Source organism: Magallana gigas, chromosome 6 (assembly GCF_963853765.1).
Source record: "Magallana gigas chromosome 6, xbMagGiga1.1, whole genome shotgun sequence".
Classification (NCBI taxonomy): Eukaryota; Metazoa; Mollusca; class Bivalvia; order Ostreida; family Ostreidae; genus Magallana; species Magallana gigas.
The window spans coordinates 40,166,615-40,192,099 of NC_088858.1; the positions used below are offsets into that span (position 1 = coordinate 40,166,615).

General features: G+C 33.7%; 3 protein-coding genes and 1 long non-coding RNA gene across 6 annotated transcripts; 2 read left to right on the top strand and 2 right to left on the bottom strand.

The window, feature by feature from the left end:
- Window positions 1-1,598: 1,598 nt before the first annotated feature.
- On the bottom strand, window positions 1,599-5,176 carry LOC105317177 (cilia- and flagella-associated protein 53). The gene is made up of 9 exons (XM_011413737.4): window positions 5,069-5,176; window positions 4,814-4,909; window positions 4,164-4,393; window positions 3,844-4,017; window positions 3,579-3,731; window positions 3,123-3,273; window positions 2,615-2,833; window positions 2,146-2,362; window positions 1,599-1,950 (listed from the first exon to the last, which is right to left on the bottom strand). Exons 2-9 carry the CDS (start codon window positions 4,877-4,879, stop codon window positions 1,628-1,630), a joined length of 1,533 nt encoding a protein of 510 aa, XP_011412039.1. The 5' UTR covers window positions 4,880-4,909; window positions 5,069-5,176; the 3' UTR covers window positions 1,599-1,627.
- LOC117689050 (spindle and kinetochore-associated protein 1) lies at window positions 5,133-14,840 on the top strand. 3 transcript variants are annotated; one of them, XM_066089142.1, is made up of 6 exons: window positions 5,133-5,146; window positions 11,807-12,046; window positions 12,353-12,453; window positions 12,834-13,007; window positions 13,812-13,981; window positions 14,462-14,840. In XM_066089142.1, the coding sequence occupies exons 2-6, from the start codon at window positions 11,813-11,815 to the stop codon at window positions 14,617-14,619; spliced, it is 837 nt and encodes a 278-aa protein (XP_065945214.1). In that variant the 5' UTR covers window positions 5,133-5,146; window positions 11,807-11,812; the 3' UTR covers window positions 14,620-14,840. The 3 variants fall into 3 exon arrangements, with proteins under 3 accessions (XP_065945214.1, XP_034324563.2, XP_034324562.2); XM_034468672.2 differs by lacking the exon at window positions 5,133-5,146 and adding an exon at window positions 5,149-5,306; XM_034468671.2 differs by lacking the exon at window positions 5,133-5,146 and adding an exon at window positions 5,160-5,306 and having other exon boundaries at window positions 11,804-12,046.
- A 235-nt stretch (window positions 14,841-15,075) lies between these two features.
- On the top strand, window positions 15,076-15,358 carry LOC136276627 (uncharacterized). Its single transcript, XR_010715170.1, has 2 exons — window positions 15,076-15,212; window positions 15,249-15,358. It is a non-coding gene; the product is annotated as an uncharacterized lncRNA (long non-coding RNA).
- Window positions 15,359-16,794: 1,436 nt separating this feature from the next.
- Window positions 16,795-24,554, bottom strand: LOC117689051 (uncharacterized). The gene is made up of 6 exons (XM_034468673.2): window positions 24,414-24,554; window positions 22,056-22,312; window positions 21,193-21,417; window positions 20,888-20,958; window positions 20,436-20,514; window positions 16,795-17,571 (listed from the first exon to the last, which is right to left on the bottom strand). Exons 2-6 carry the CDS (start codon window positions 22,276-22,278, stop codon window positions 17,354-17,356), a joined length of 816 nt encoding a protein of 271 aa, XP_034324564.2. The 5' UTR covers window positions 22,279-22,312; window positions 24,414-24,554; the 3' UTR covers window positions 16,795-17,353.
- Between the last annotated feature and the right edge of the window lie 931 nt (window positions 24,555-25,485).

Genomic DNA, 25,485 nt, shown 5'->3' on the forward strand with positions numbered 1-25,485 from the left:
TCACAATAATATTGTTTTACTTCATAAGTTAAAGTATATTATTATTTACTATTTCAGCTCATTTATTTCTTTTATGACAACAGTATAACTGATTTTAAACACAATGGATAATTTTCATACCTTTTCTAAGTATAGAATTTGTATGGACTAAACATTGTTTCATGTGAACAAGTAACTATCTTATTAAAAAGAGCTTTCATCATCAATTTAATTTTATGGGCCTTTTATATATAAAAAAGAAAATAATTCAATGTTTAGTACAAATCTGTAAGTCTTTCTTGTTTGATCTTGTATAATTGGTTTAATGTCTATAGAAAGTTTGCATTTAAATTATCAAAAGGCAGATAAAAACTATTTCTGCTCCACCAAGATAGGCATAAATATGTTAGACATTATATATACCCTGTATATAAATATAGCGGTACATGTATTCACACTCTCACATTTGTACTTCAGTCCAACATGCCTCGATCTACAGGAATATCAAAAGGTGATTGATATGATATCCCTCATTTGTTTCATCAGAATTTTCTTTATAATTACACCCTGGATTTGAAAAAAAAAGTAAATTTAACAATTCGCAATTTGTTATATTGATTTTCTATATTTTTCAAAAATTATTTTTATGCAGTGTCATATTTTCAGACAACCAAGCAGCCAAATCTACTGGAAGATGTCTTAGTATTGTATAAAACTACATTTTAAATACCGTACGGCACTAAAGGTAAAATCAATATTTCAATGCAAAAAAAAAAAAAATGAAAGTTGTAATTTAAAAACAATTTATTTTCTTTTTCAACAGAATAATTATTTTGATGACAGTGTTTTGTTATAATGTGAACATTTAATCAGTTCGAAGGAAAAAAGATAACATTGCCACACACTTGAGTTGTAAACTGTACAATATTGAGCTCACAATTTCCTTCAAATTAAGGATCAGTGACAATGTAATATAGAGGACAATTCATGCAGGCTTCACACAGAGAAATACAAAAACATTTCTATATAGACTTCATATGTTTTAAATATATAATAAAGTACTGTTACTCGGTGAATAACAATAATTTGTGTTTCTATATTGATTAATGAAGTTATTAATACACGTATTTACAGCATATCACAGGAAATGCAGGCTTGTGGACAAAATTCCAGCTTTTTCTCTCTATCTCCTCTCTCTCTTTGACACTATCTCTCTTTCCATCCCTCTCAAAAACTCTCTTATAGATTTAAATAAAATCCAATATCTAACACAGCTCAATAAAAAAAAATAAAAAAAACAATCATTCATTTCCTCCATTCATACCAATCTTTCCTCATTACACCAACAAAAAAAGTTAAGTAATCTAACTATAGTTCATAATTAGATTTTTTACAACTCATACTACCCATAATTATCATTATAAGATCTTTTAACAAAAAACGAAAACCTATCGGAAATTTAAATTTGTATTGATTTGCACTTTTAACATTCTAAATTCCAAACAATATTCAAATCCACTTTTCATTCAATTATAAAGACCAAATACGTACATGCCTCTTAAATAATTTTTTTTTCACAACTGAAATAACTTCAAAGTTCACACTTTTTAAAAAACAGAAATAACGATTAACAGTAACATTTGTTGTCCTAGTGAGCACTGTTTTGCATGGCCCTCCTCATGGGGTGGAGTTTATCATACTGTGGATTATCCAGGCACTCCTTCAGCCGAACTTGGTACTCCCGCTCTGCTTGCATTCCCAACAGGAATTCTTCCTCATCCCGGTGCTGCTCCAGTTCTCGGATCTTTGAGTTGTAGATGATCTGGTCCTGGAGGTCTCGCTGGTAGTTGTGGTTCTTCTCCCACAGCTTGGCAGCCTGCTGCTCCTCAAGCCTGCGGTTCTCCTCAATGGTCCTCAACAACTCCATCCTCTCCTCCTCGGCTACTCTCTGCTTTCTATCATTTTCAGCCACTGGAAGATGTAATTAGAGTTGTAAGAAATTTACTGGTAAATTTGGGGATTTATGACTAACAGAGTATGGTGTAAACAGGATTTCTCTCTCTCTCTCTCTCTCTCTCTCTCTCTTATTGATATACTGTACAATCATTTAAAGTAAATATACTTTAGAATCATTTAAATACCAGGTAAGTTTCACCAGTAACTTACATCTCTCCCTGATCTGCACGGCTCTGCCAGCCATTACATCCTGCAGCAGCTTCTTCCTGGCTTGTCTCTCCAGCTGCCATTGGTGAAGACGTTTCTGCCACATCTTCTCCACCTCTTCATTCACCAGCCTCTCCAGCTCTTTTTCTTTCACTTTTTCTTCCTCCATTAACTGGTGGAGGTATTCTCTATATCTTCTGTCTTCCTCTCTAAGCTCTCTCTACAAAATCATTTATTTGAATTATTTAAAATCATAGACCTATTTTAGTATTAAATGTATTACACTTTTATATTGCATTGAAATAACGATTAACATGAATTCTACAAATTAAGTTCCATCCAAAAATGTTTATCATTATAACATAATTCTATAATATTGTACATGTAAATCATGATGTATATGAGTAAAGTCTTAACAGAGAAGGACATTTTTATTCAATTTAGAAAAAACAGAACTAAAAGGAATTTTTACCTTCCTCTGCATCTGTTCCATAGCCTCGTTTCTAGACTCCTCCAATAGCTGTTCAAGAATCTTCAAGTCAAAGGCCAGCTGCTCTTGCTCAGCCTTGGCCTTCTTCTTCATCTTTATTTTCAGGGACAGATCGAGCTGGTCTCGGGTTTCCTGCTGCTGTCTGAGCTTGTCCTCTCTGGCTTTAGCCTCTTCCATTTGTCTTAACATGGCTTGTTCCCTCTGTTTCAAAATGACATATTTCATACTAAAAATTTGTGTTTTGATTTATTTCTTCTAAATAGATTAGACTAAACTACAGGTAAATGAATGACCATCATTTTTTAACATAAGTGTTTGTTGGTGTACATATAATATATTAACACTATGCCAGGTACACACTTATATTTTATAAACTTTTGACTATCATGTTACTGTAGCAATGTATATATGTAATTGGTTCCTATTATGATAAAGTACCTGACATATCTAGACATCAGTTGGGAAAATGTCAATGTAAAAAAAACATTACCAAAAGTTGAGCCTCCTCCTCCTTGAGGCGCCGGGCTGCCTCCTTCTGCTCCTCAAGTGCTGCCATCTGTTTCCTGAGGACTGATAGGACCTCCTGGTTCCTCTCATGTGCTGACTGTGCATCTCTCTCTTCACGAGCAGCCTTAGCCAACCTAAAAGCAAATCAATTATATATTTTGACTGCTGAAAAGGAGGAATAACTCTTACCATGTTATTATATTTACATGGTAGTATTGCATGTACATGTATGTATGGTACCAGTAATTATAAGCATTAATAATTATGATCAGCATTTCGTCTTTAGGGAGATGTGAATTAGTGGAATTTAAGCAAATAACCATTTTGCATCGACAACAATGCCATGGATTCTGAACCACTAATGCTATACATATAATCAAAACATGCTAAAGAATATGTATAAAGATACATTCTACAACTTAATGAATCAAATACTTACATGTCTTGTTCCCAGAGCTTAGCATACATGGCTTCTTGTTCTTTCTTTTCCATTTCAATTTCTTCCTTAATCCTAAGCTGTTCCAGTCTTTCTACACAAACCTCATCCTGCTGTCTCTTTGACAATGTGGATCTTAATTCTTCACACTGATTTCTGAAAATCAAATAGATTGGTAATAAATATTTTCCTCAATCATAAAATAACCAAAAAATAAAGTAACCAATGTTTATAAAAGCTAATGCTTTTATGCATGATGGAAGAATACCTAAACTGTTGATCATATTTCTCCTGAACAAAATTCAACCTCTCCTCTTCTCTTTTATCTTTCAAAAATTTGGCACGTTCTCTCATTTTAGCTTGACGCTCTAAAACAGTTTCCTCTCCTGCTTCCATTTCTCTTAAGTACCTCTGCTCTTCTGATCTGAGCATGGCCCTTAATCTGAGTAAAGTGAATGAAAACATTTAACATGTACTAAAAAAATTTAAATATGATATGTATCATATGTATATGATAACTATACATACTAATGTTCTAAGAGAGAAATACAGCATGTGGTTTGTATCCTAACAACTACTTATTGGTACCTTTCTCTCCTATCTTCAATTGTGAACTGACTATCCAACAAAAGACTGTCCACTTTCCGTTTTACTGTATTCAATTTGATTTTTCTGTCAGTAGACCTTTCCCATTCATTCTTCAGGTCATTGAATTCCATATATTGTGTATTTTTCCTATAGTTTTCCAGCATATCCTCCTTCTTCCTTCTCTCTAGAATTAAGTACTCTGGGGGTTTGACATTTGGTGGCCTTGCTTTCTGTGAACAGGAAAAATGGTTTGTGTTATAATATTAGTGGTACAAGATGATGTACCGATACTTACAAGACACAATTTTAAATATGGTCGATCCAAAGAGTATTAGATTGTGAGCTAGAGTGTCGTGTTCTACGGTGTAGTAAATAAATAAGTTCATTTTGCTATGTGCTATAAATGCTATATTTTGCTAAACTATTGAAAAAATCAATTTCCACTAAAATTGTTCACTTCTCCTCCTTTGACCAACATTTTTTCAAAAATTTAACAAATGCTTCATATGCTTTTAAAACCTACTGTAATAGTATACATATACTACAATGCAAATTTTAATATTCAATTATAATATATTGTATCAATGGATCTCGTCTTATTTCCTTACACTCTTGAACAGACCAAGTTCATTAATTCAATGTCTACTTACAATAGCAACGGAATGTGGCGTTGGCCCCGTCACCTCCCGGGTCCTGCGTGGTCTTTGGACCATCATCTTGAAAGGTTGATATGATACTTCTTGCACCTGGATTTATGGAATATCATATACAGTTACAATAGGTTAATCTTGAAATAAACAATTAAGTTACTCGGTTTGAAAACACGTTAACCTAAATTAAAAGTTATTATAGCCAAACAAACGATAAAATAGGGGAAACATCACAATTTTCATATATTTACATACCTAAAATATCGACTGTAGAGGTTGTTGCACAGTGTATCCAGGAAGTCTATGAAGTCTCGTAGTAGATCGAGACTTCCGGTGAGAGGGCGGAAATTTTGAAAACAACATTTAATGATTTTGGTTTTTAATATAGTTTATTTGAGAATGTCTTTGTAAAAGCATGTAAAACCGTTTAATCATCGAGGGGAGATATTTTTCATTTGATAGTTTAAGATTTTTTAATATACAGACACATCAGGTAGGCTATTTTATTTTAGATTTGTTTGATATGATTTTGTACTGAGGAAATTCCAGTAAATAGCGTATCGTGACGGACTTGTCAATTAAATTAAAACAATAGTTTTATTTACAGTTTATTTACATATTAACAAATATTCACTGCCAGAGCAAAACACAACACTAATGATGAACTTAAAGATATGTCCTCTTCAAGTCCCTGGGAAGGGGGGGGGGGGGTGAAAATGATACAGAGAATGAGAGAGTTGGAGAGTAAGACCCGGGAAGCCATAAATCACCCATCATAGCACTTCCTGGCTAGAGTCAAAATAAACAATTAAACCAATGATCCCCCTATTCCTACAGGTCTGATAAGATATCAGAGACCCACCAGCTGCACAGACAGACAGACAGATGACATATTAATTAAAGTCTGTCCCAAGTTATTGCTTCCATCAATTTTTGATGATTTTTAATAAAAATACACATACCTGTGAAAGAAATACAATTGAAATCGATGAAAGGGAATATATCCAAGATATCTTCAAAGAAGAATTATCCCTTTTCATGCACTAATAAAATTTCACAGGAACGAAAACAGTTTTCTTACGGAGATTTGTAATGGGAAATGTTTACATCTTTTCTCCATTCGGAATACACTCGGAATCCATCGCGCAATTTTTTAACATTATCATCTGGGCTTATTAATGGCTGATCCAATGCAAAATCTCGGTAGACTTTCAATTTTTGAATGTGTATTGAAACCTGAAGCTGTAGAGGGGGCGTTTCAAAACATATAATCTGGACATTTTTCATATTAGTGGATGAACGTAGTTTGAGCTCAAAGGTATTTACTATTATTGAAATATCAAGCAAAAAGTAGTGGAAGCAAAAACTCGGAACAGAGTATAAGTGCCACCTCGACATTTAACGTTCACTCAGACTAACAAGATCTCTGATAAACATAAACATAAATTTGCCAACTTATCACAATGAAATTGTGACGGGAGGGGGGGGGGGGTCCTCCCTGTCACCTGCATTGATGGATAACTATTGTTTATATTTACAAGTTTATTTACATAACAAACACAAATTACACAATAGAAATGAAACACAGATAATATCAAAATGTGTCCTCACTCTTTAACATCCAAACTCATTCTCCTCTGTCTCCCTTGTGTTCCCTGGGTATTGCCATACCAGTTAACTCTCACTCCTTAGACTCTCTCATTACTCAACTACTCACTTTCATCTCTCAGAACTCTATCATGCACAATATTAAAACAAATGAAAATTGCAGATATTAACTTAGAAATGATAAACTCATGAGAAACTCATGCTCTCTCACTTTCCTAACCAGCTGAAATGATACTGGCTACAACGCCTGCATCACGCACCTGCACCCTTATCAAAACCTTTCATACCACATCTTTCACTGAACATTTATTAGTGATAATTAACCCAAGGGGATGGGGCTTGGGTTTGAACCCCCAACCTTAAAAAATTACAGGCTTTTTGTATTATAAATGACATTAAAGTACCCGGAAAAAATTGTTAAAAATCGTGCATCAGGTGCAAGGTCTGAGGAGAACTATGTCAATTTTTAGCTCACCGAGACGAAGTCAGGGGGAGCTTATGCTATACCCTCGGCGTCGGCGTCGGTGTCGGCGTCCGCGTCCGGACCTGGTTAAAGTTTTTGTTGCAGGTCCTGTATCTAAGCTATTACTTGTCCTATCTTCACCAAACTTGCATGGATGATGCATCTGGACCTACTTATGGACTTGATAGACTTGGATGCTGAATCTGAGTCCTAAATTTCAGATGCTGGAGGAGGTTAAGGTTGTTGGACCAGGTTAAAGTTTTTGTTGCAGGTGCCCTTTGATAGCAATATCTAAGTTACTGCAGGTCCGTACTTCACCAAACTTGCATGGATGGTGTGTCTTATGATACTGATGCACCAGACAGGCTTGAGTGCTGAATCTGAGCTATAGGTTTCGGATGCTGGAGGAGGTTAAGGTTTTTGGAGCAGGTTAAAGTTTTTGTTGCAGGTGCCCTTTGATAGCAATATCTAAGTTACTGCTGGTCAGTACTTCACCAAACTTGCATTGATGGTGTGTCTTATGATACTGATGCACCAGACAGGCTTGGGTGCTGAATCTGAGCTATAGGTTACAGATGCTGAAGGAGGTTAAGGTTTTTAGAGCTGGTTAAAGTTTTTGTTGCAGGTGCCCTCTGATGATTATATCTTAGTTACTACTTGTCCTAACTTCACCAGACTTCCATGGATGGTGCGTATTATGATACTGATGCACCAGACAGGCTTGGGTGCTGAATCTGAGCCATAGGTTTCGGATGCTGGGGGAGGTTATGGTTTTTAGAGCTGGTTAAAGTTTTTGAAACAGGTGCCCTCTGATGATCATATCTTAGTTATTACTTGTCCTAACTACACCAGACTTCCATGGATGGTGCGTTTTATTATACTGATGCACCTGACGGGCTTGAATGCTGAGTCTGAGCCATAGGTTTCAGATGCTGGATATGGTTTAGTTTTTTGGAACAGGTCACATGTTTAATAGATAATAGTACTATTTCAAACTTGCATAGTTGATTAAACTGTAATATGAATGAATCACATAGGAAGCTTCAGATGCAGAGCTTGATCTCCATTATCAAGGATGCTAAAAAATATATCTTAGTTATTACTGGTCCTAACTTCACCAAACTTGAAAGGATGGTGTGTCTTATGATACAGATGCACCTGACAGGCATGGATGTTGAATCTTGGCCATATTAGGTTGCGGATGCTGGAGCAGGTTAAGGTTTTAATTGCTAGTGCCCTCTGATGATAAAATCTTAGTTATTACTGGTCTGAACTTCACCAAACTTGCATGGAGATGCGTCTTATGTATACTGATGCACCTGACAGGCTTGTATGCTGAATCTGAGCCATAGGTTTCGGATGCTGGATGAGGTTTAGTTTTTTTGGAACAGGTCACATGTTTCATAGATGATAACTTGCATAGTTGATTTAACTATATTATAAATGAAACACAGAGGTTGCTTCAGATGCAGAGCCTGATCTCCATTATCAAGGATGCTAAAGAAATCTCCCACCTCACTCAAACCTGCTCGTTAGATAGATGTGTTTGTTGATAAATGATATAACATGATTCCTATGATATAGTATTGTATGGTATGAAACAATATTGTTTAATATGATACAATATAATATCATATGTAATATAATAAAAAGTGATATGATATGATATGATATTAAATCAATTTTTTTTATATTTTATGTTATGATATTGTAACATGATATCGTTATGTTTAGTATTGTATATTATGATACAATATTGTATAATATTATATTGTATTATTAATTTATTATTTTATCACATGGTATTATCACATAAGATATTGCAAAATATAAATAAATATTGTATCCTATGATACAATATTGTATATTCTATAATATTGTATCATACGATATTGTATAATATGATATTAGTTTCTGTAATATAGAATTATATCACATGAAATTGTATAATATGATACTGTATTATTATATAAATAGTGCCTGTTTGGGAGGGTAACAGTTGAAATTGACACCCCGAGAAAACCATTGTCAACCGACGCGAAGCGGAGGTTGACAATGGTTTTCGAGGGGTGTCAATTTCAACTGTTATCCTCCCAAACAGGCACTATTTATTTTGTTATACTGAATGTCTTTTTTAAAATTTTTAAGAAAATTTTACTGCTTTTATATAGGAATAACGTGAATTCTACAGCGAACCGTACGCACATAATTTTCGCGCATGGAATATTTTTTAATGTTACCCGTTGCCAAGTGCGTTGCTAACGCTGAGGGTTATAGTAAATATTATTAACTGCGTCTTAACCAATCAGATTTCAGTATTTAACATGAAAGTATAACAATATATAATATCGTATCATACGATATTGTATAATATGATATTGGTTTATAATATGATATATTATCACATCACATGAAATTGTATTGTATGATATTGTAAAATATATTATTGTATCATATGATACAATATGTATAATATAATGTTGTATTATATATTTTACTTTATCACATAATATTGTATCATTTGTAATGATACAGTGTTGTATCAAATTATATTGTATCATATGATACAATATCATATTATGTTTCAAAATTGATACAGTATCATACAATATCATACTATATTACACAATATAATATCATATTTTTCAATGTTATGATTTATTATGTAATATGATATTGTAATATAATACTTTGTTGTTTTATATATTATGATATTGTATTATGTGATCAAATACAATAACGTATAACACAATACAATGTCATACCATACTTTACAATATCATATCTCATCATTGTTTATTATGGTATTTTATTGTATTATATGATACATGTTGTAAATATGATAGGATGCAATATTTATATTATTGTATTGATTAACATATGAACATATGATTATCATACAATTTTTTAACAGATGATATACGATATTGTGTCAAAACAGAATCCATGAATATCCAAGATCATAAAGTATGATTTTCATTTAATATGATAAAGGTGGTCTCATAAAGGTGAAGTCTCATAAGGGTGATGTCTCGTCTCGGTGAGCTTTGTAATCTGTGATTACCTATGTTTTTCATTATTGAATAGATTTCTTACAGAAATTTAATTTCATTCTTGTTAGTTTCACTGTTTAAAACAGGGAACATGAATATGAAAATTTTGAACCATATAATCTGTCCCATGATATTTATGCAGCTTATTTTCTAAAATTATTCGATATTTATATATATACCTCAGGGTTCAAACTAGGTTCATTCAATAGTACGAAAATTCCAAGATTTCTTTTTTAAAATGCACCCTCTAGCTTGTCAAATGTGAATACATGGTTACTAAAAATAAAAAGTCTATGGGAATTGAAGGATGATGAAAATACCCTGATAATAACTTTAAAAAATTGTGCAAGGCATTCTGAGTGACTTCAGAATGGAGAAAAGATGTCACATTTCCCTTTATAAATCTCGGTAAGAATTAAGAAATCTGTTTTCATTCCTGTGAATTTTTCCGAGTGAAAAACAATGATGTGTCAATAAAGATGTCTTGCATATTTTCCCTTTCATTAATTAGGGTCTCGTTCTGCGGGCGCCCTATAGTGATCAGTCTGTCCATCCTTCCGTCCATCTGTCTGTCGGAGATCTCTTGTCCGGAGCATATCTTCTCTCCCCTTGGCCAAATCTGGCTCATACTTCACACAAAGAGAGCCTTTGGGTAAAGGGTTTGCAGTGACCTTGAACCACGCTTCTAGGTCGAAGCTGAAGGTCATAGTAGATTTATATGAAAAATCCTTGTCCAGAGTATATCTTCTCTCCCCTTGGTCCAATCCGTCTCAAACTTCACTCAATGAGTATCTATGGTCAAAGGGTGTGAAGTGACCTTGAATGAAGTTTGTTGGTCAAGGGTCAAGGTCATATTTGATCATGCAAAAATTACATTTTTCAGAGCATATTTATTCTCCACTTAACCCTACTGTAAATTCCTAATTAAACACGAGGAAGTAATATTCGCGTAAAATCGCGAGAAGCCCTTCTCGCGAATTCTAGAATCTCGTGTTTAATTTTCGGACACATTTAAAGTACATGAAACTATGATAATATTTTGGCATTTGCGATTTATTGTTCTTGCGATTTGATGGAAAATCGTTGAATCGCAGAATTAAGTACTCGCGTAAAATAAGGAATCTACAGTATTTGACTCATACTCCACATAAACTGAGCTTTTGAGCAAAGGGTGTGCAGTGACCTTGTTCTTGTCCAGAGCATATCTTTTCTCCCTTTGGTCCAATCTGGCTCATACTTCACTTACATAGTGCATATGATCAAAGGGTGTGCAGTGACCTTAAATGATGTTTGTAGGTCAAGTGTCACGGTTGCATTGGATCATGTAAAATTCTTTTTTTCAGAGCATATATATATACTCTTTACTTGGCCCTATTTGGCTCCTACTTCACATTAAGAGAGCTTTTGGGTTAATGGTGTGCAGTGACTTTATAATTTGAACCAAGTCAATGTGAAGGTCATAGCAGATCTCTTTATAATCAGTTTTAGACCGTAGATTATTTCACATTTGCTTAATCTTGCTCAGGTTGAACAAAAATGCCTGTATGTTAGGGATAATGAGATTGAATTAAAAGTTTATTGCCAGCTGGAAAATTTCTAAGTTATAGGGCAAGGTCAAAGAAACATTCTCTGAAATGCTTTTCATCCTATTGTCCATAATTTAAGGAGGGCCCTTTGAGATGGTCACCATCTCAATGTTGTCTAGTTGATTTCTTCCACAGGTACCTGTATTTTTATTAAATTTCATCCAATTGTGCTGTGTTAATGTCTTGGGACAGACTGTAGGTTTGTGTGATTATTGATACTTATTACACATGATACATCATGTGATGGTATAAATATTTAAAATTAAATTATTCCTTTTAGCAGAGAATCATGGAGTCCGATAGTTTAATGGCGCTGATGAATCATTTCTGTGAAAAGTTAGACGGTATCAGATTCATGGTGGACCTGAAGACCAACAAGAAAATGTGTGAAGACGATGAAGATGAAATAACATGTCAAGAACATATTGAAGATCTTGCAGAGGAGATTGATGGCCTCTCAGGAACTTTAAAAGATATTAAGTCTGCTTTAAAGTACAGACAAACTAAAGTCAATGAATTGAAGGTATGGACCTTTTTTTTTTTTAAAGAAAATGTCAATGGCCAGTAAAAAAGCTTGCTTAGATGCTTGACACTGTATGTGATTAAAGATAAATTAAAAGAGAGATATGTTCATTAAACATATAATTTTCCTATGGGAACATGTTGTGGATATTCGTTCATGTATTGAATATGGTATTTTTCATGCATTTAATTATTTCTTCTGAAACATTACGGTATATAACTTGAAAAAAAAATTCCATTTCTTTACATGTTTTTCATTTTTGCATCATTAATAATATGTACCGGTTTTGGTTTTGTACTGTTTTAGGCATTAACTGAGAGCATTGATGTTGGCTGTTTGCAACACATGGTGGATAACCTTCCTACACACCTACCAAAACCAGTCAAACCAGATCCACCACAACAAAAGTATAAAAGTAGATTCATACAAACAGGAATCTTTAAATATACTATTTGAGTGAAAGTTTTTGTGTAAATAAGATTTCAAAAATAACCACACTAAACAAACAAAAAATATGTGAATAAATGTTGTCAAGTAATACAAAATTTAATCCTTAATATTGAGTACAGTAAACCAAATTTTATTCGTATGCGAGATATTTTCACAAGGTTCGTGAGAGTTCTGTTAAAGTTTGATGTTGTTTGTTGCTTTTTCTTTGAGAGTTGGGGAATAAAATTTTATTTTTTAGACTGATTTCCTTTTGGTCTGTATTTTACATGAATGAAAAATGAAATAGAAGTATGGATATTGTTATATATTTGAATTTTCATGTATTTTAATTCTTTAGCAAGTGTTGTGAAGATGAAATTACTGCAGCACCAGTAAGGAGAACTTCATCCTCAGAGGACAAAGAAAACAACCCAAAGAAACGAGGGCCCTCCAGGGGAAGAAGGCCTGCCAAAAATGTGTATATCCCCACCCTGGTGTACATCACGGTGGAAGAATTTGAAGGGGTCCCAAAGTAAGACAATGCTGTGTGATCACTTTGATGCATATTCATGGAGTTAATCTTTGTTCTTTGTGTTTGCCGTATTTCATAATTAATACTCAAGAAAAAAATATTTAATGTTGAAAGATAACCCCAAAACTTTTTTCCTTAGACATAGCTTCATTATATTCAGTATGAAATCATAATTAATAATTTTTAGTCACATATTGTGTAAATGGAAATTGTTAAATGGTTAAGGTGGCACACTACACCTTGAAATATTTTCTCAAATCAGCAGAAAATTACTTGATTATAATAGATATCATAATAGATAAGAATTATTCAAGTCATATGGGCAAAAAATGTGCAATTTTGGATGAAAAATTACATTTCCGAAAATTTAATTCAGTAAACATGAATAAAAGCTCCAGGCAGATTTGAACTCATGATCTGTGGTTCGGAAGCCCAATACTTTAACCACTGAGCTACAACAATAGACAACTGAATCGAACAATATAAACAGTTTAACAAAACATTTAAATCGCCATCTTGTGATGTAGTGTCTTAAAAAGTATAAGTCTAGGTGTAGTGAGGTACCTTAAAGAAATATTTTATTGTTAGGTTGAAGTAAATTTTAGAGTTATTCCCCCTTCTGTTTGATTTTTTTTCTGAGCAAAGATGCTTTTACATCTGAAACATGAGTGTCAAACTTTCATTGTGGATGACTAGATACATGTGAACTGTAATGCTCCTGTATTTCACAATCATTTTCACAATGGATTCATCCACAGAGCAGATCATTGTGAACATAAACATTCATGTTTTCATCTTTCATAGATACATGAAAGGAAGAATGAACTACAGTCAAGTGAACACAGCCATTGATGAACTGAACAAGGCGTTCAGTGAGAAGTACAAAGTTCTAGGAATGAAGAGAACCACTCTGAACGATCTGAACAAGAAACGATATGAACGATACAAAGAACAGGAGTCCAAGGATACCAAAGGTCAGTTCACAAGGACCTTCTGTTTAACAAACCATGTTTGATCTACTACCAAGGTTCTCCATGAACCTTTTATAGTGTTATAACTGTGCACACTCTACGACCACCACAGTAAAAATAAAAATTTTAATAGTACCACTGCCCGACATTAAAAATTCTGTGTGCCACTGTCAAATTCACATGAAATATGTTTTTTTATAGAGAATATTGTATTCTCATTTCAATGATGTCATCAAGTACTTGTTCTAGAAGTAGTGTATATCATATTCAATTTAAAGGAAATTGTATCCTCTCTTTAACTGAGAATCGGAATATGATTGGCACTTCATTCAACATACATACAGTCAGTTCAGAAGTGGTTGAGAAAGACTGATCAAGGATTCCACCAATGCCTTTACCCTAGTTTATAGGGATTTTCTAAACACAGACCAGTCACCAATAATATATGCATGATAATTGCAAACATGAAATTTACACTTACAGGGGAGCACTTTATAGTGGATGGGGACATCAAGGAATTCACTAACTTCAAAATGGACAGTGTTGGGCGGTCTGTGTTAACAATTCTACGACATGTTGGTAGAATTAAGGAAATAAGAGGTGGAAAACTGACTCGATATGCTTGTATAGAAGTCTACTAAGCTGTTAGTCTAACTGAAAAGTTGCAGTCCATCCATTCCGTTCTGTTTCATTCTGTCTATCCATCAAACCAAGGGCAGACTACTTCTATGTGACTACTGGGTAGTAATTTTAATGCATACTGGGTATGTTTTTAAATTACCAATACATTGTATTACATGTACATGATATAACTAATCATTGTACGCCTGCAATAAATATCTGCAATATGCACTCGTAAAAACTCTTGCAGGTTATTGTTTTGAGTCAGTGGTTCAATATATGAAAAAACATATAAAATATACAGAATGACAACTTGCTCCTAGATATTTGTTGATGTACTGTAGACTATTTCTTCCTCAGCCATTTGCTTTTTTAAAAAAGATGTGTAAACCAGTACATGCAGTATTTGGTTTACAGTCCATCCGTTTCAAACACAGCATTTTAATACATGTATGACACATGTATAGATAAAGGGAATAAAAGATCAAAGAATTTTCTTTTGAACGTTTATTGCAGGTTTTGAATTTATTTCATCTATAAACACATATCAGTAGACATTAAACAATTTTATGTAAACAACATTGTGTGTGTGTGTGTGTGTGTGTGTGTGTGTGTGTGTGTGTGTGTGTGTGTGTGTGTGTATTTGAAGAGGGAGAGGGAAGCAAGCTAAAAAAAACTATACTTAATGCGAGAATTCTTTACAATTTATTGTAAATTACATAAGTTTTGATATTTTAAATAAATTTCCATGATAAAGAATATGATTTCATTGACCAGTATTTTCAATGATTTTTCCTTCCTTTTACTAAATTATGTTTATAATGCACATGCACACACACACCCTAAATGAAAAACATCAGAACTAGAGTTTTAAACTAAGCATTCTATTGTTTACCATAATAGAAATACTTGTGTTAATTTTCGCGACATATTTCTATATATACACATACAAAATGGTTGATAGACCAGTCAAAACATGCCATATAACGGAATATTTTTTACAATGTCATTTAAAAGCTTTACTTTGTTAAAATGACGATCAATATGGTAAAGTATTTTTCACCAAAAATAAATTATAATAGACATACACATGTATATGTACCAATAAGTACATATTTATTCTCTCTCTCTCTCTTTCTCTCTCTCTCTCTCTCTCTCTCTCTCTCTCTCTCTCTCTCTCTCTCTCTCTCTCTCTCTCTCTCTCAAATCACCAAAGTATCAATTTCAAAGTAAGTGTCCATGAAAAAATGAATACCCATAACTGAGCAGTTTCAATGATTTGAATATAATACAATTATATACAGCAACTTGTTAAAAAAACATTTGTTTCAATGAACAAATTATATTGCCGTTCTCTATGTGTATTGATTCTAAAGTTAATGCCAAACACGGGGGCCAGGAGAGGAATACTAGTAACCACTTGTTAGATTGGACTTTGTTAATTAAGGGATTCAACTGATATAATAGAAACATATAAAGTGACATCAAATAAATAATAATACAACAAGTTCCACACCCATACTAAGTACATCATACATTTAAAAACAAGAAACAAGTACCCAGTCCAGGAAAAATTAATTTTGATATTATAGTGCATGCATTTTGAAAAAAATAGGTAATTTTTTGTCATTAAATATGACCCCATCTATCATTTAGATTTTGATAAATTATCTATTCTGAGGTAAGTACTTTAATAATAAACAATATGTATTTTGAACCTTTGAGGTTATCATATAGCAGGTGTAGGACTTTGCAATTTTTTAAGAGAAAAATTTTACACTATACAAATTATATACAATAGCTTAATTTTGGTGATTTGTAATCAACCACCATAAGAATCAAAATTAGCACCATCAAAACAATGTGCTATATGGATTTTGAAACTATAAATGTTTATTAAGTTCACACTGTAAAATAATCAAATAACCTGGTGTACTTTCAAAGCAGATAATTTTTTGGTGCAAATTGCATTTCAGTGTTGCAAAAGTCATGACAGTTCAAACTATATTGTGTCATTAAATTGTCTTGTTTAGAGTGACATAATTGTTCTCCCACAATAAATAACACACACGCCATTCATACAACAGAAAGGACCCAGTGTCTGTTCAACATCAAAACCCTAGTAGTATTGAACCCGTCTTCTGGATCAGTCTCCAATGCCTAGCAAGTTGTGATGGCTCTGACCTGCAAATCCAAGGGGAATTGACTGAATGCTGCAATTTTCCATATTGGCCGTTCATTATTTCACTTTCAAGGAGGGAGAAAATCCTTGTTGTTCTTGCCTGACAGGAAGAGAGCAGACTCTAATAAATGCAATTTTCTTCATCACTAGTTCTCTTGGTTTTCTTCCTACAGGGAGCATTTGAAATGATTTATTTCACACCCAAAAAAATGTCTCTAATTTGGCAGCTTAATCAATCTTCATGGCACACAGTTATTGATGGGTTTACAGAATATTAATGCAATATCCTTACTTTATGTTATTTAATATGACAGTAACAATGATCGACCCGTCAATCCTACCCACTAATTCAATTTTGCAAAATTCAGATACTGGTATTTTCCAGGGGTCACAGTTATTAAATCCAATGTGATCACAGATGGTCATAAAATCCAGAATCTACCAAGAAGTCAGATAAATTCTCTTGATCATTAAACAGAGTATAGATATCATGTTTGAACAGATGCCACTCTATGATATCAGATATCAGATTTGAGATTTGTCTAGATATCAAATAATTGTCCAATCGCAGTTCAGTCTGCTTGAGCCGCCTTGGAAGAAAAGCATGATAACATTTTCCTAAGGGAATTTTTCTTTTTGAGTTTTCCCTTTCCTTTGGGAATTTCTTGTTTGGAGTCTTTGCCAGGAGATTGGTGGTTTTCAGTGGCAACATGAGCAGTAATCTCTTCACTGTGGATACTGTTGGGGGAGCCTGGCTCAGGTTTAATGGGCGAACATCCTTCTTCTGCAGCTGAAAAAGATTTTAAAAAATAATAATACCATTACTTGTCATATGGAAATTTTCAAAATTACTTTGAATGTTGTTTTTTTAATGGTATGCACTTTATGTACCATGTATAACATGCAGTATTGTAGAACCAATTAAATTCATGGGGGCCAATTTTCGTGAATTAAGGGTTTTTTGCTTATTTGTGGGAAAGTAATTCGTAAATGCGCGGTTCTCAATTTCAGTAAGAAAACTTGACTCTTTTGAAATTTGTTTTTGTCAAGGATGTAAATTCTTGGGAGAGTGCTATCCATGAATACTACGAAAACTGAGCCACCACAAATTCTAGATTCCACAGTATATGATTTGCCCTTGTTTGTTGTATTTCATTACTTCAAATGGTATTGCATGCACATCAAAATTTTATTGAAAACATGAAAGGAAAATTGACTGAAATTTGATATGCCACATAGGTAATGTATATAGATGAATAAGGTGGATTTTATTTATTTCCTTCTACCTAGTTAATATTTTATGTAGTGTCTGGTTGATAATTTTATCTCTCTCACTAATTCTTCCTCTTGTTCAAGATGAAGGAAATATTTGATCATTGAATAATTGATCAGAACTTTAACAAAACCATCAATGCCAGTTATATGATGCCAAAAAAATTAATGGATAGACTGTGAAGAAATTTGCCAGTATATCAAGAGGTTGTGTAACGATAATTACACAGAAAATCAATTCCATGTAATGTCTTCCAAAAGTCCATCCAAATTAGCATGAGACAATATTAGAATATTCTTCATGGCAAGTTGCTGAAAATTGCTGCCAGGTCTTCAACAATTCTCACTTGATTTATTACATTTTTTTCTATATTGTTAACAGGTTATTAGCGAGTAGAAATCAATAAGAAATGTATTCCTGACTTGTCCAATTCAATTGTCTATGCAAGTTTTTGTATGTGGAGTGTCAAATAAGGAAATGATTATTGTTCATAATATTATACGTTTTTATTAATAACATGAAAAGGAAAATTGTTTCACTTCTAATAAAAGTTATTATAACTAAAGCAAAGGACTTCGTCTGCATGTAATACCAACTGATCTAATCTGCATTTCAGTATTATCGGTACTTGTAGTTTTAATGCTCAACCCCAAACAATCAAACAACCATGGAAAATCAGGGGTAGGCAACATTTTACTAATTTCAATTCCGTTTAAAAAAACCTGGAATAAATTCAGTGTTGATGGACATGAAGGAAATTGATTGGAAATTGCGAAACCCCATTTGGTGAGCCAGAGACACTTTGCAATCTTGTCACATTGACACTAGTAAATTTCTTTTTTGTCACAAGTAAAACATACGGGAGAAATAAGGCGAACGTTTTTTTATTAGTTGGATTACGGATCCGCCGACCGAATTTTTTTGACTTTTAGAAAAAAAATAAAATGCACTTTTCCAAATTTTTTTTTACTGACCGACATAAATTTAAAGAAATACAAAAAATAAAATAAAATGGCTGGTGAAAAATATCAATAAAAACCACATAAATTGGTTTCATTCACGAAAAAATTACCTTAACTTTTACACTTTCAGTTTTTTCAGTTAATTTCAAGCCTCTCGATTCTCTTTAATTGGGGGCGATATTCGGCCCCATTCCCAACGTGAAAAGGCATATTTCCCCCCAAAATTGAGTGTTTTCCCCAATTTGAGATCGCCCAAAATTAATAACGTAACTTAAAAGAAAACTATACTTATTCTATATATATATTGTATATTCAGCAGTCATAAAGGCACTGTGAATATGTGCAACACTACCGCGTTGTAAACTGTTTCTTGTGATCGGTAACTTAGCCAGAATTTCCTTAGACAGAGATGGTGTAATTTTAAAAACGATGTTTATTAATTTACTTTTTTTTCTGATATTACAGTTAGTTGATAAGCTGTTAGTAGTTTATAATTCTGCAGTAAATGTTAAAATTATTATAAATTTTTTTGTCTAAACAGATCTAGATCCTCTACAAAACGGTAGTAAGTGGGTCAATGGGTTGGACTAATACCCCAAATACACAGAAGTACAGAGACTGATTTAATAAATATTGTCAATAGGCTAACACAATCAGGAAACATTTATCTGTAAAATGTATAAATACAAATATAGATTAAATTTTACATTAATAAAAATAAGATTACTTTTTTTTTAAATTCTAAAAAATTTTTTTTTTATTATTTTCTATGCCATTTGACATATAGCAGGCTACTAAACACAAAAAACCTTTTGGGAAATTTTACATCTTCAGTCAGTAACAAACTTGTATCACACACTGTGAATACACTTTTTTCCTTCTCCTTATTATACACACATGTTCCCAGTTTTAAAAATAATTTTAAAAAAAAATAACTTTTAAAAAATCCTATCAATATACCCTGGTTTTTGTTCAGGGGACTGTACATTAAGCAAGGAAAAAAATTTCCAATTTCTATCAAAACGTTGCATTTTTCCCAATCCATTGGCCCCGGCCCCAGTACCAAAAATAGGTGTGAGAGGCCTGAATTTGTAAATCGTGTGTCAATAGAGGTGTGAGACCTGCGGCTCGGAATGCCCTAAAAGTGGCCCAAAGACACACTTAAGCATGTGTACATGGAATAGTAAATAAAAAATCAAACAAAACATAAGACTTATTTTATTTCTTTGAAGTTTGCCATGTTTTTTTTTCTTTTTTTTTCGACCTACCGACCCAATTTTTTAAATAAAAAATCCGTAATCCAATTTAAAAAAAAATGTTCGCCTAAAGAGGAAGTTCAAGAGTGAAAGATGAGAACGGTGGAAATAAATCCATCCTAGGTATTGATTTTTCGCTGTCAAGGAGAGATTAATGAGGTACCTCTGTCTGTTGTTTGTGACTCGTCAAATCCATGGATTACTTCGTCTTTAGGCTTTTCTTTCTCTTTTGTTTTTCCCCGCTGTAAAAGAACAAGAAGGGAATCATATATTTTAGCCTTAACTGTATACTTAGGATTCCACTTAGTAATCATTCATTTAGCATGCAGGATGAATCTAAAGTATTATGTGGAAGAGTTTGGAGGTTAACTAGAGTTCAGGAAAAAGATCATTTAACCTTAATATTATAATCATAAGCAGAAAGGATGTAGGAATGTATATAGCAAAAGCAATGTTCATGTATATATAGATACACAATTTACAAGAAAATAAACAAAGGGGGAGTTTTAATTAAATTGCAACATCTGGTCTGAGATTAGAAACTCCTATATGATTCAGAATATGAAAAAACTATTATCTAGATTTATACAAAGGGCTCCCTCAGATTTATTGTACCTTAAAGATCCGGCTTAAGACTTTTGAAACTGGCCCTGCTCTTGGACTAGATACTTTTGCTGCCTTTGATGCTGAAAGAAAAGAAGATATATGTTCTATATATTTTTACTTCTCTCTCTCTCTCTCTCTCTCTCTCTCTCTCTCTCTCTCTCTCTCTCTCTCTCTCTCTCTCTCTCTCTCTCTCTCAAGTTAAATTCATTATAACCTTAGTCATCTAAGGTATTTCATCGTTGAATTTTTCGTGGATTATATAGTTTAGATAGAAAATTTAATGAGCCATGAGCATCAATTTAAGAAATCATTACGTGTTGAGTCTTTTCCGTGCGTGCTGTTGTTGAGTTCGGTCTTTAGGGGTGTCTGCTGCACGTTTTCAACGTCTGCTGATTTATCAAGGATGTCGTCTGCTGTAATACTTGTATTTTGGCGTTCTTTTTCTATCTGACTGCTTGCATCTTTTATAATTCCGACGATGTAATCTTCTACCGATTGAAGGGTTCCATCTGGCAAACGCAACATCACCGAGTTCATGTCTAAAAAAAATGGGCATTGAATTATTTTTAATTGAATTCTAAATTTTATAACGATTGCTGCATGTTCTTCGACTTGCCGACAAAAGTAAGGATAACAAATCTTATCAACTGAGAACACCATTACTGGGATCAAATTAAATGATAGCTAAAATTTTCCTCTCCTTGGCTGCAGAACTAATCCCAGTTCGATCATTATAGATTATCTTTTTCCAGAGGGATCCGAACTCTATTTTATTCCGACAATTAACTGGAAATGGATCTAAAAATTATGATGTCCCAAATCCTCGATATATGAAGCACGGTATAATTAATGGTAATGAAGGTTTTAAAACACTTTTAAAAATCAATTTGATGGTGCCATACCATTGTAATTTTCCTTCTATCGTGTTGTAGGATTTGTGGAGTTTGTTTGACTGGGAGGTGTGACATTTTATCGAAAACAGTCGACATGATTTCAACATTAGCGATATTGTTTGTTTATGATGACAGCAAGCAATGAACAAACTCGACATGTACAATAAAAAATGCATGAAATAATCGTTCCCTTATCGGTTCAGTTTACAGAATTTAAATTGCACTCTTAAATTAATTGATCCATTGAGTTTCTTGACAATTGATCGTACTGCTCGTCAATTTACCTGAAGGGTTTGGCGTAGTGTTTTCCATTTCCTTTGGCGTCTCTGATTCGCTGTTAGTTAGCCTGTCTTCTGGTGCGTCCGCGCTGATTAAAGATATACCACTCTTATCCAAATTTCCCTTCTCTCGTTGTTCTCTTTCGATGATTTTCCTCGCTGCTTCAATTATAAGTGAGACGTAGTCTGCTATTCCGATCGTTTGTCCATTATGCGTAACCATAGCCATTCTTCATACGAAAATGTCGAAGGATTCCAAGTCACTTTAAAAAATAAAAAGAAGAAAAAACCAATAAAGAGCAGTCCTTCTCCTCCTCCTCCTTTTATATACCTTGTCAACGGTTGTGACCTGGTTTAATTCACTTGTGTCCTCGCCTGCAGCTAAACCAAATTATACGAAACGTCAAACACACTTCGCCATTGCAGTGTAGAGTGATATGGTTATAGAGCTGGACTGTAGTAAAAGCGACAGGCTGCTGATATTTATTTGTCATGAGAACCTCTTCTAGTTAATTGCGGGGTTTATGAAAAATACATCAAAACGGGGCCATAATTACTACCATAAGTAAGCTTGGAGTCTGCTAGAATAGTTCCTTGGCACGATATTCCCTTATTGATCAATCGTTAATTTCGCTTTAAATTTTTTTCAGCAATACATACAACTAGTTTCTATAGGTAGAAATGTGTTAAGAAAAGGACAATTGTTGTAGACATAGAGAATTTATATACAAAAAAAATTATTTAACCTTCACATTTATATATTTGCCAATGTATTAAGAAAAGGACAGTTATCGCAGACATACTAGCATAGAGAATTTTTAAAGTTTTATTCAATTTAACATTCGCTTTTATATATTTGTCAATGTTTGTAAGTTGCATATGATCTAACCCCCCCCCCCCCCCCCCCTTCGCCAACTCTTCATTCCTCTATCGTAAAAACTTTTAGTACATGTTTGTTTATCCAAGCGAATTGTTTCCAAGACGACCACGTCTGATTTTTACAAACCATAACAAAATAGCTGTATGTAGTGACCCCATGTTTTATAGGTCACCAAACATATATCATTAAACAATAAAAAGGAATCACTTAAATACAGACAGTCCTACACGCGACACGACTCAATCATATTAATGGGTATGTTGGTTAACGACTCATTAGAAATTGGATTGGGTCGGCATCGTACCTGATTAAATACAAGAAAGAAATCGTTTAGTTGATAAATCTGGATAAAAGATGGGTAGGTGGACAAGCATAAACGAAAAGGCATTTCAATTCTAGACTGTGTAATATCCGTGACACTGGCATAGATGCAATTATCCGTGTTTATTGATCGTGTGGGTAATTGAATGAATATTAAGCGGAGTCTGCTTTATGTGACCAGTTTGAACAATGTCGTTAGAATTTATCATTATGATATATGTCATTAAACTCGATTTAATATATTGACCGCGGCCGAGATTCTCAAGAGAGGTTCCGATCTAAACAAACAGACAGGCGGATAATTACCGTTCCTATCATTAAGCTGTGTTTGGACAGGCGATGCGAATTTCTTGAATTTCGATAAGAATTGAGAGAAGTTCATATAGCAGTATGGTCGTATAATGCACAGAAAGCTCTGTATTTTTACTGAAAGAAATTAGAATGAATGTCCCCTGTCCACATCTCTTATACAATTTGAATCTTGGACCTACACAGAATAACATTTTAATAATTCTCAAAATATTACGCTGAAATCGCGGACCGTGAGGCCTCTGTTCTGTATGACTATGTTTGTAACAATAAACTGTCTAGTATTTAATTCACAATCAAGTAGTTTCTTTTCTGAGGAAATCAGCCATTCAAACAATACTTTAAACCCTTGACAATATTCTGCGATGTTTTCCACACACCAAAACGACCGAGTACATTTTGCACATTTTTTGTTTTCATGCATGACTAATACAGTTTCTGTTTTTTAATGTTCATATTTCTACCACCTGCGTTGAATTCACGTCAATGCCTACTCTAAGTATAGATTAGCTACTTGATGTTTTCACACAAGTTCTTTTTTAAAAATCCTAGCATGCCATTTGTACAATTACTACACCGGCTCATAGAAGAATAAACAGTTCTTCTGAAAATCGCACATGTGAAGTTGTTATTACTGAGAGAGAGAGAGAGAGAGAGAGAGAGAGAGAGAGAGAGAGAGAGAGAGAGAGAGAGAGAGAGAGAGAGAGAGAGAGAGAGATATTTTAGCCAAGGAAGCAGTTTAAGATCCACTTTTTGGTAATGCTAATCTGTACTAGCCTTGAACCCAACAGATTATCAGCAAATCGGACAAAACACGGAAGGAAGTAGAACATATAAATAAAAGCTATACTTACATGTCGGATGTATGCAACCTGCTGCCGCTTGAATTAAATAATAAACCCTCCTCAGCAATCGATCTTAACGGTGGTAAAATAAGCTTAATAGGCGAACAGTGCACACGGCAAGTAAAGTAGGACCAATAGTATGCCAGTGATTTAACACCCCTTTAATCCAACTCCTCAACGAATAGCCACGACCAGTATAAAATCTCTCTGCGATCAAGAGAGCGATTTTGTTCTTTTTTATCCCGAAATCCCTTCACGGTGCTAATGTTAGCAGATATCCTATGGATAAGAAAGTCCTCGGGCTCTTCCCTTGGGACATGAACAAAGTGCATGACACTTCTTAACTGCCTCATAAAAAATCGATGGATATGATAAGCCAGGTGTTATTGTTATTATTAAGGAAGCGGTCATGTCATCACTGTACAGTACTCAGCGTAACAACATAATGGTATGTAGGTGTTTCTCTATCGACCCTGCGGACTCGAAGTACTGCCAGAACCAGTTTATCAACACATACCGTGCTAAGTATCCAGATCTGATGGTTCCGTTGGAAGGAGGGGGGGGGGGGGGGGGGGGGGGTACAGAGAGATGTTCTTTTGGGATGTTTTTCAACAAATTGTTTGGTTTTTACGTGAAATTTATGACATAGCTCATATCTTAAGTTTATAGCGGGAGAGCTGGATTTTTTGTGTAATTTGAATTATATTACACCTACTAGTATCTATGAATGAAGAGAGTGCTTAACTTAAAATCCGATTAATAATGATATAATATACTATAGTAGTTAACAACATTTATGAAACTAATTGTATTACTACAATGATGTTCTTTGGTTTTAAGTAACTTGTTTAAATTAACTGATTTTATCTTAGAATATGGTATTCATTTCTGAGGACCTGATTTGATATTTTTTATGGTATTATAAACGTTGATGGAAGTTTTATCTTATTCCCCTTTTTAAAATTTATTTATTTTATTTTTATCCATTCGGCTTTAAATATGTATAAAGAAGAAGAAGCAATGACTAGAAAACAATTAAAACCAAAAAGCAATAAATATTATTCTCGTTCGGGTGTACGTA

Bases quoted from the DNA above. Each gene is read 5' to 3' on its own strand.
- LOC117689051 (XM_034468673.2), bottom strand. From the start codon at position 22,278: ATGGCTATGGTTACGCATAATGGACAAACGATCGGAATAGCAGACTAC. The intron at 21,418-22,055 runs GTAAATTGACGA...CATTTTTTTTAG, and splicing joins CACTACGCCAAACCCTTCAG to ACATGAACTCGGTGATGTTG. The intron at 20,959-21,192 runs GTAATGATTTCT...CTTTTCTTTCAG, and splicing joins GCACGGAAAAGACTCAACAC to CATCAAAGGCAGCAAAAGTA.
- LOC117689050 (XM_066089142.1), top strand. From the start codon at position 11,813: ATGGAGTCCGATAGTTTAATGGCGCTGATGAATCATTTCTGTGAAAAG. The intron at 12,047-12,352 runs GTATGGACCTTT...GTACTGTTTTAG, and splicing joins CTAAAGTCAATGAATTGAAG to GCATTAACTGAGAGCATTGA. The intron at 12,454-12,833 runs GTATAAAAGTAG...TTAATTCTTTAG, and splicing joins CCAGATCCACCACAACAAAA to CAAGTGTTGTGAAGATGAAA.
- LOC105317177 (XM_011413737.4), bottom strand. From the start codon at position 4,879: ATGATGGTCCAAAGACCACGCAGGACCCGGGAGGTGACGGGGCCAACG. The intron at 4,394-4,813 runs GTAAGTAGACAT...TCCTGTTCACAG, and splicing joins CGCCACATTCCGTTGCTATT to AAAGCAAGGCCACCAAATGT. The intron at 2,834-3,122 runs GTAATGTTTTTT...ATTTTGAAACAG, and splicing joins AGGAGGAGGCTCAACTTTTG to AGGGAACAAGCCATGTTAAG.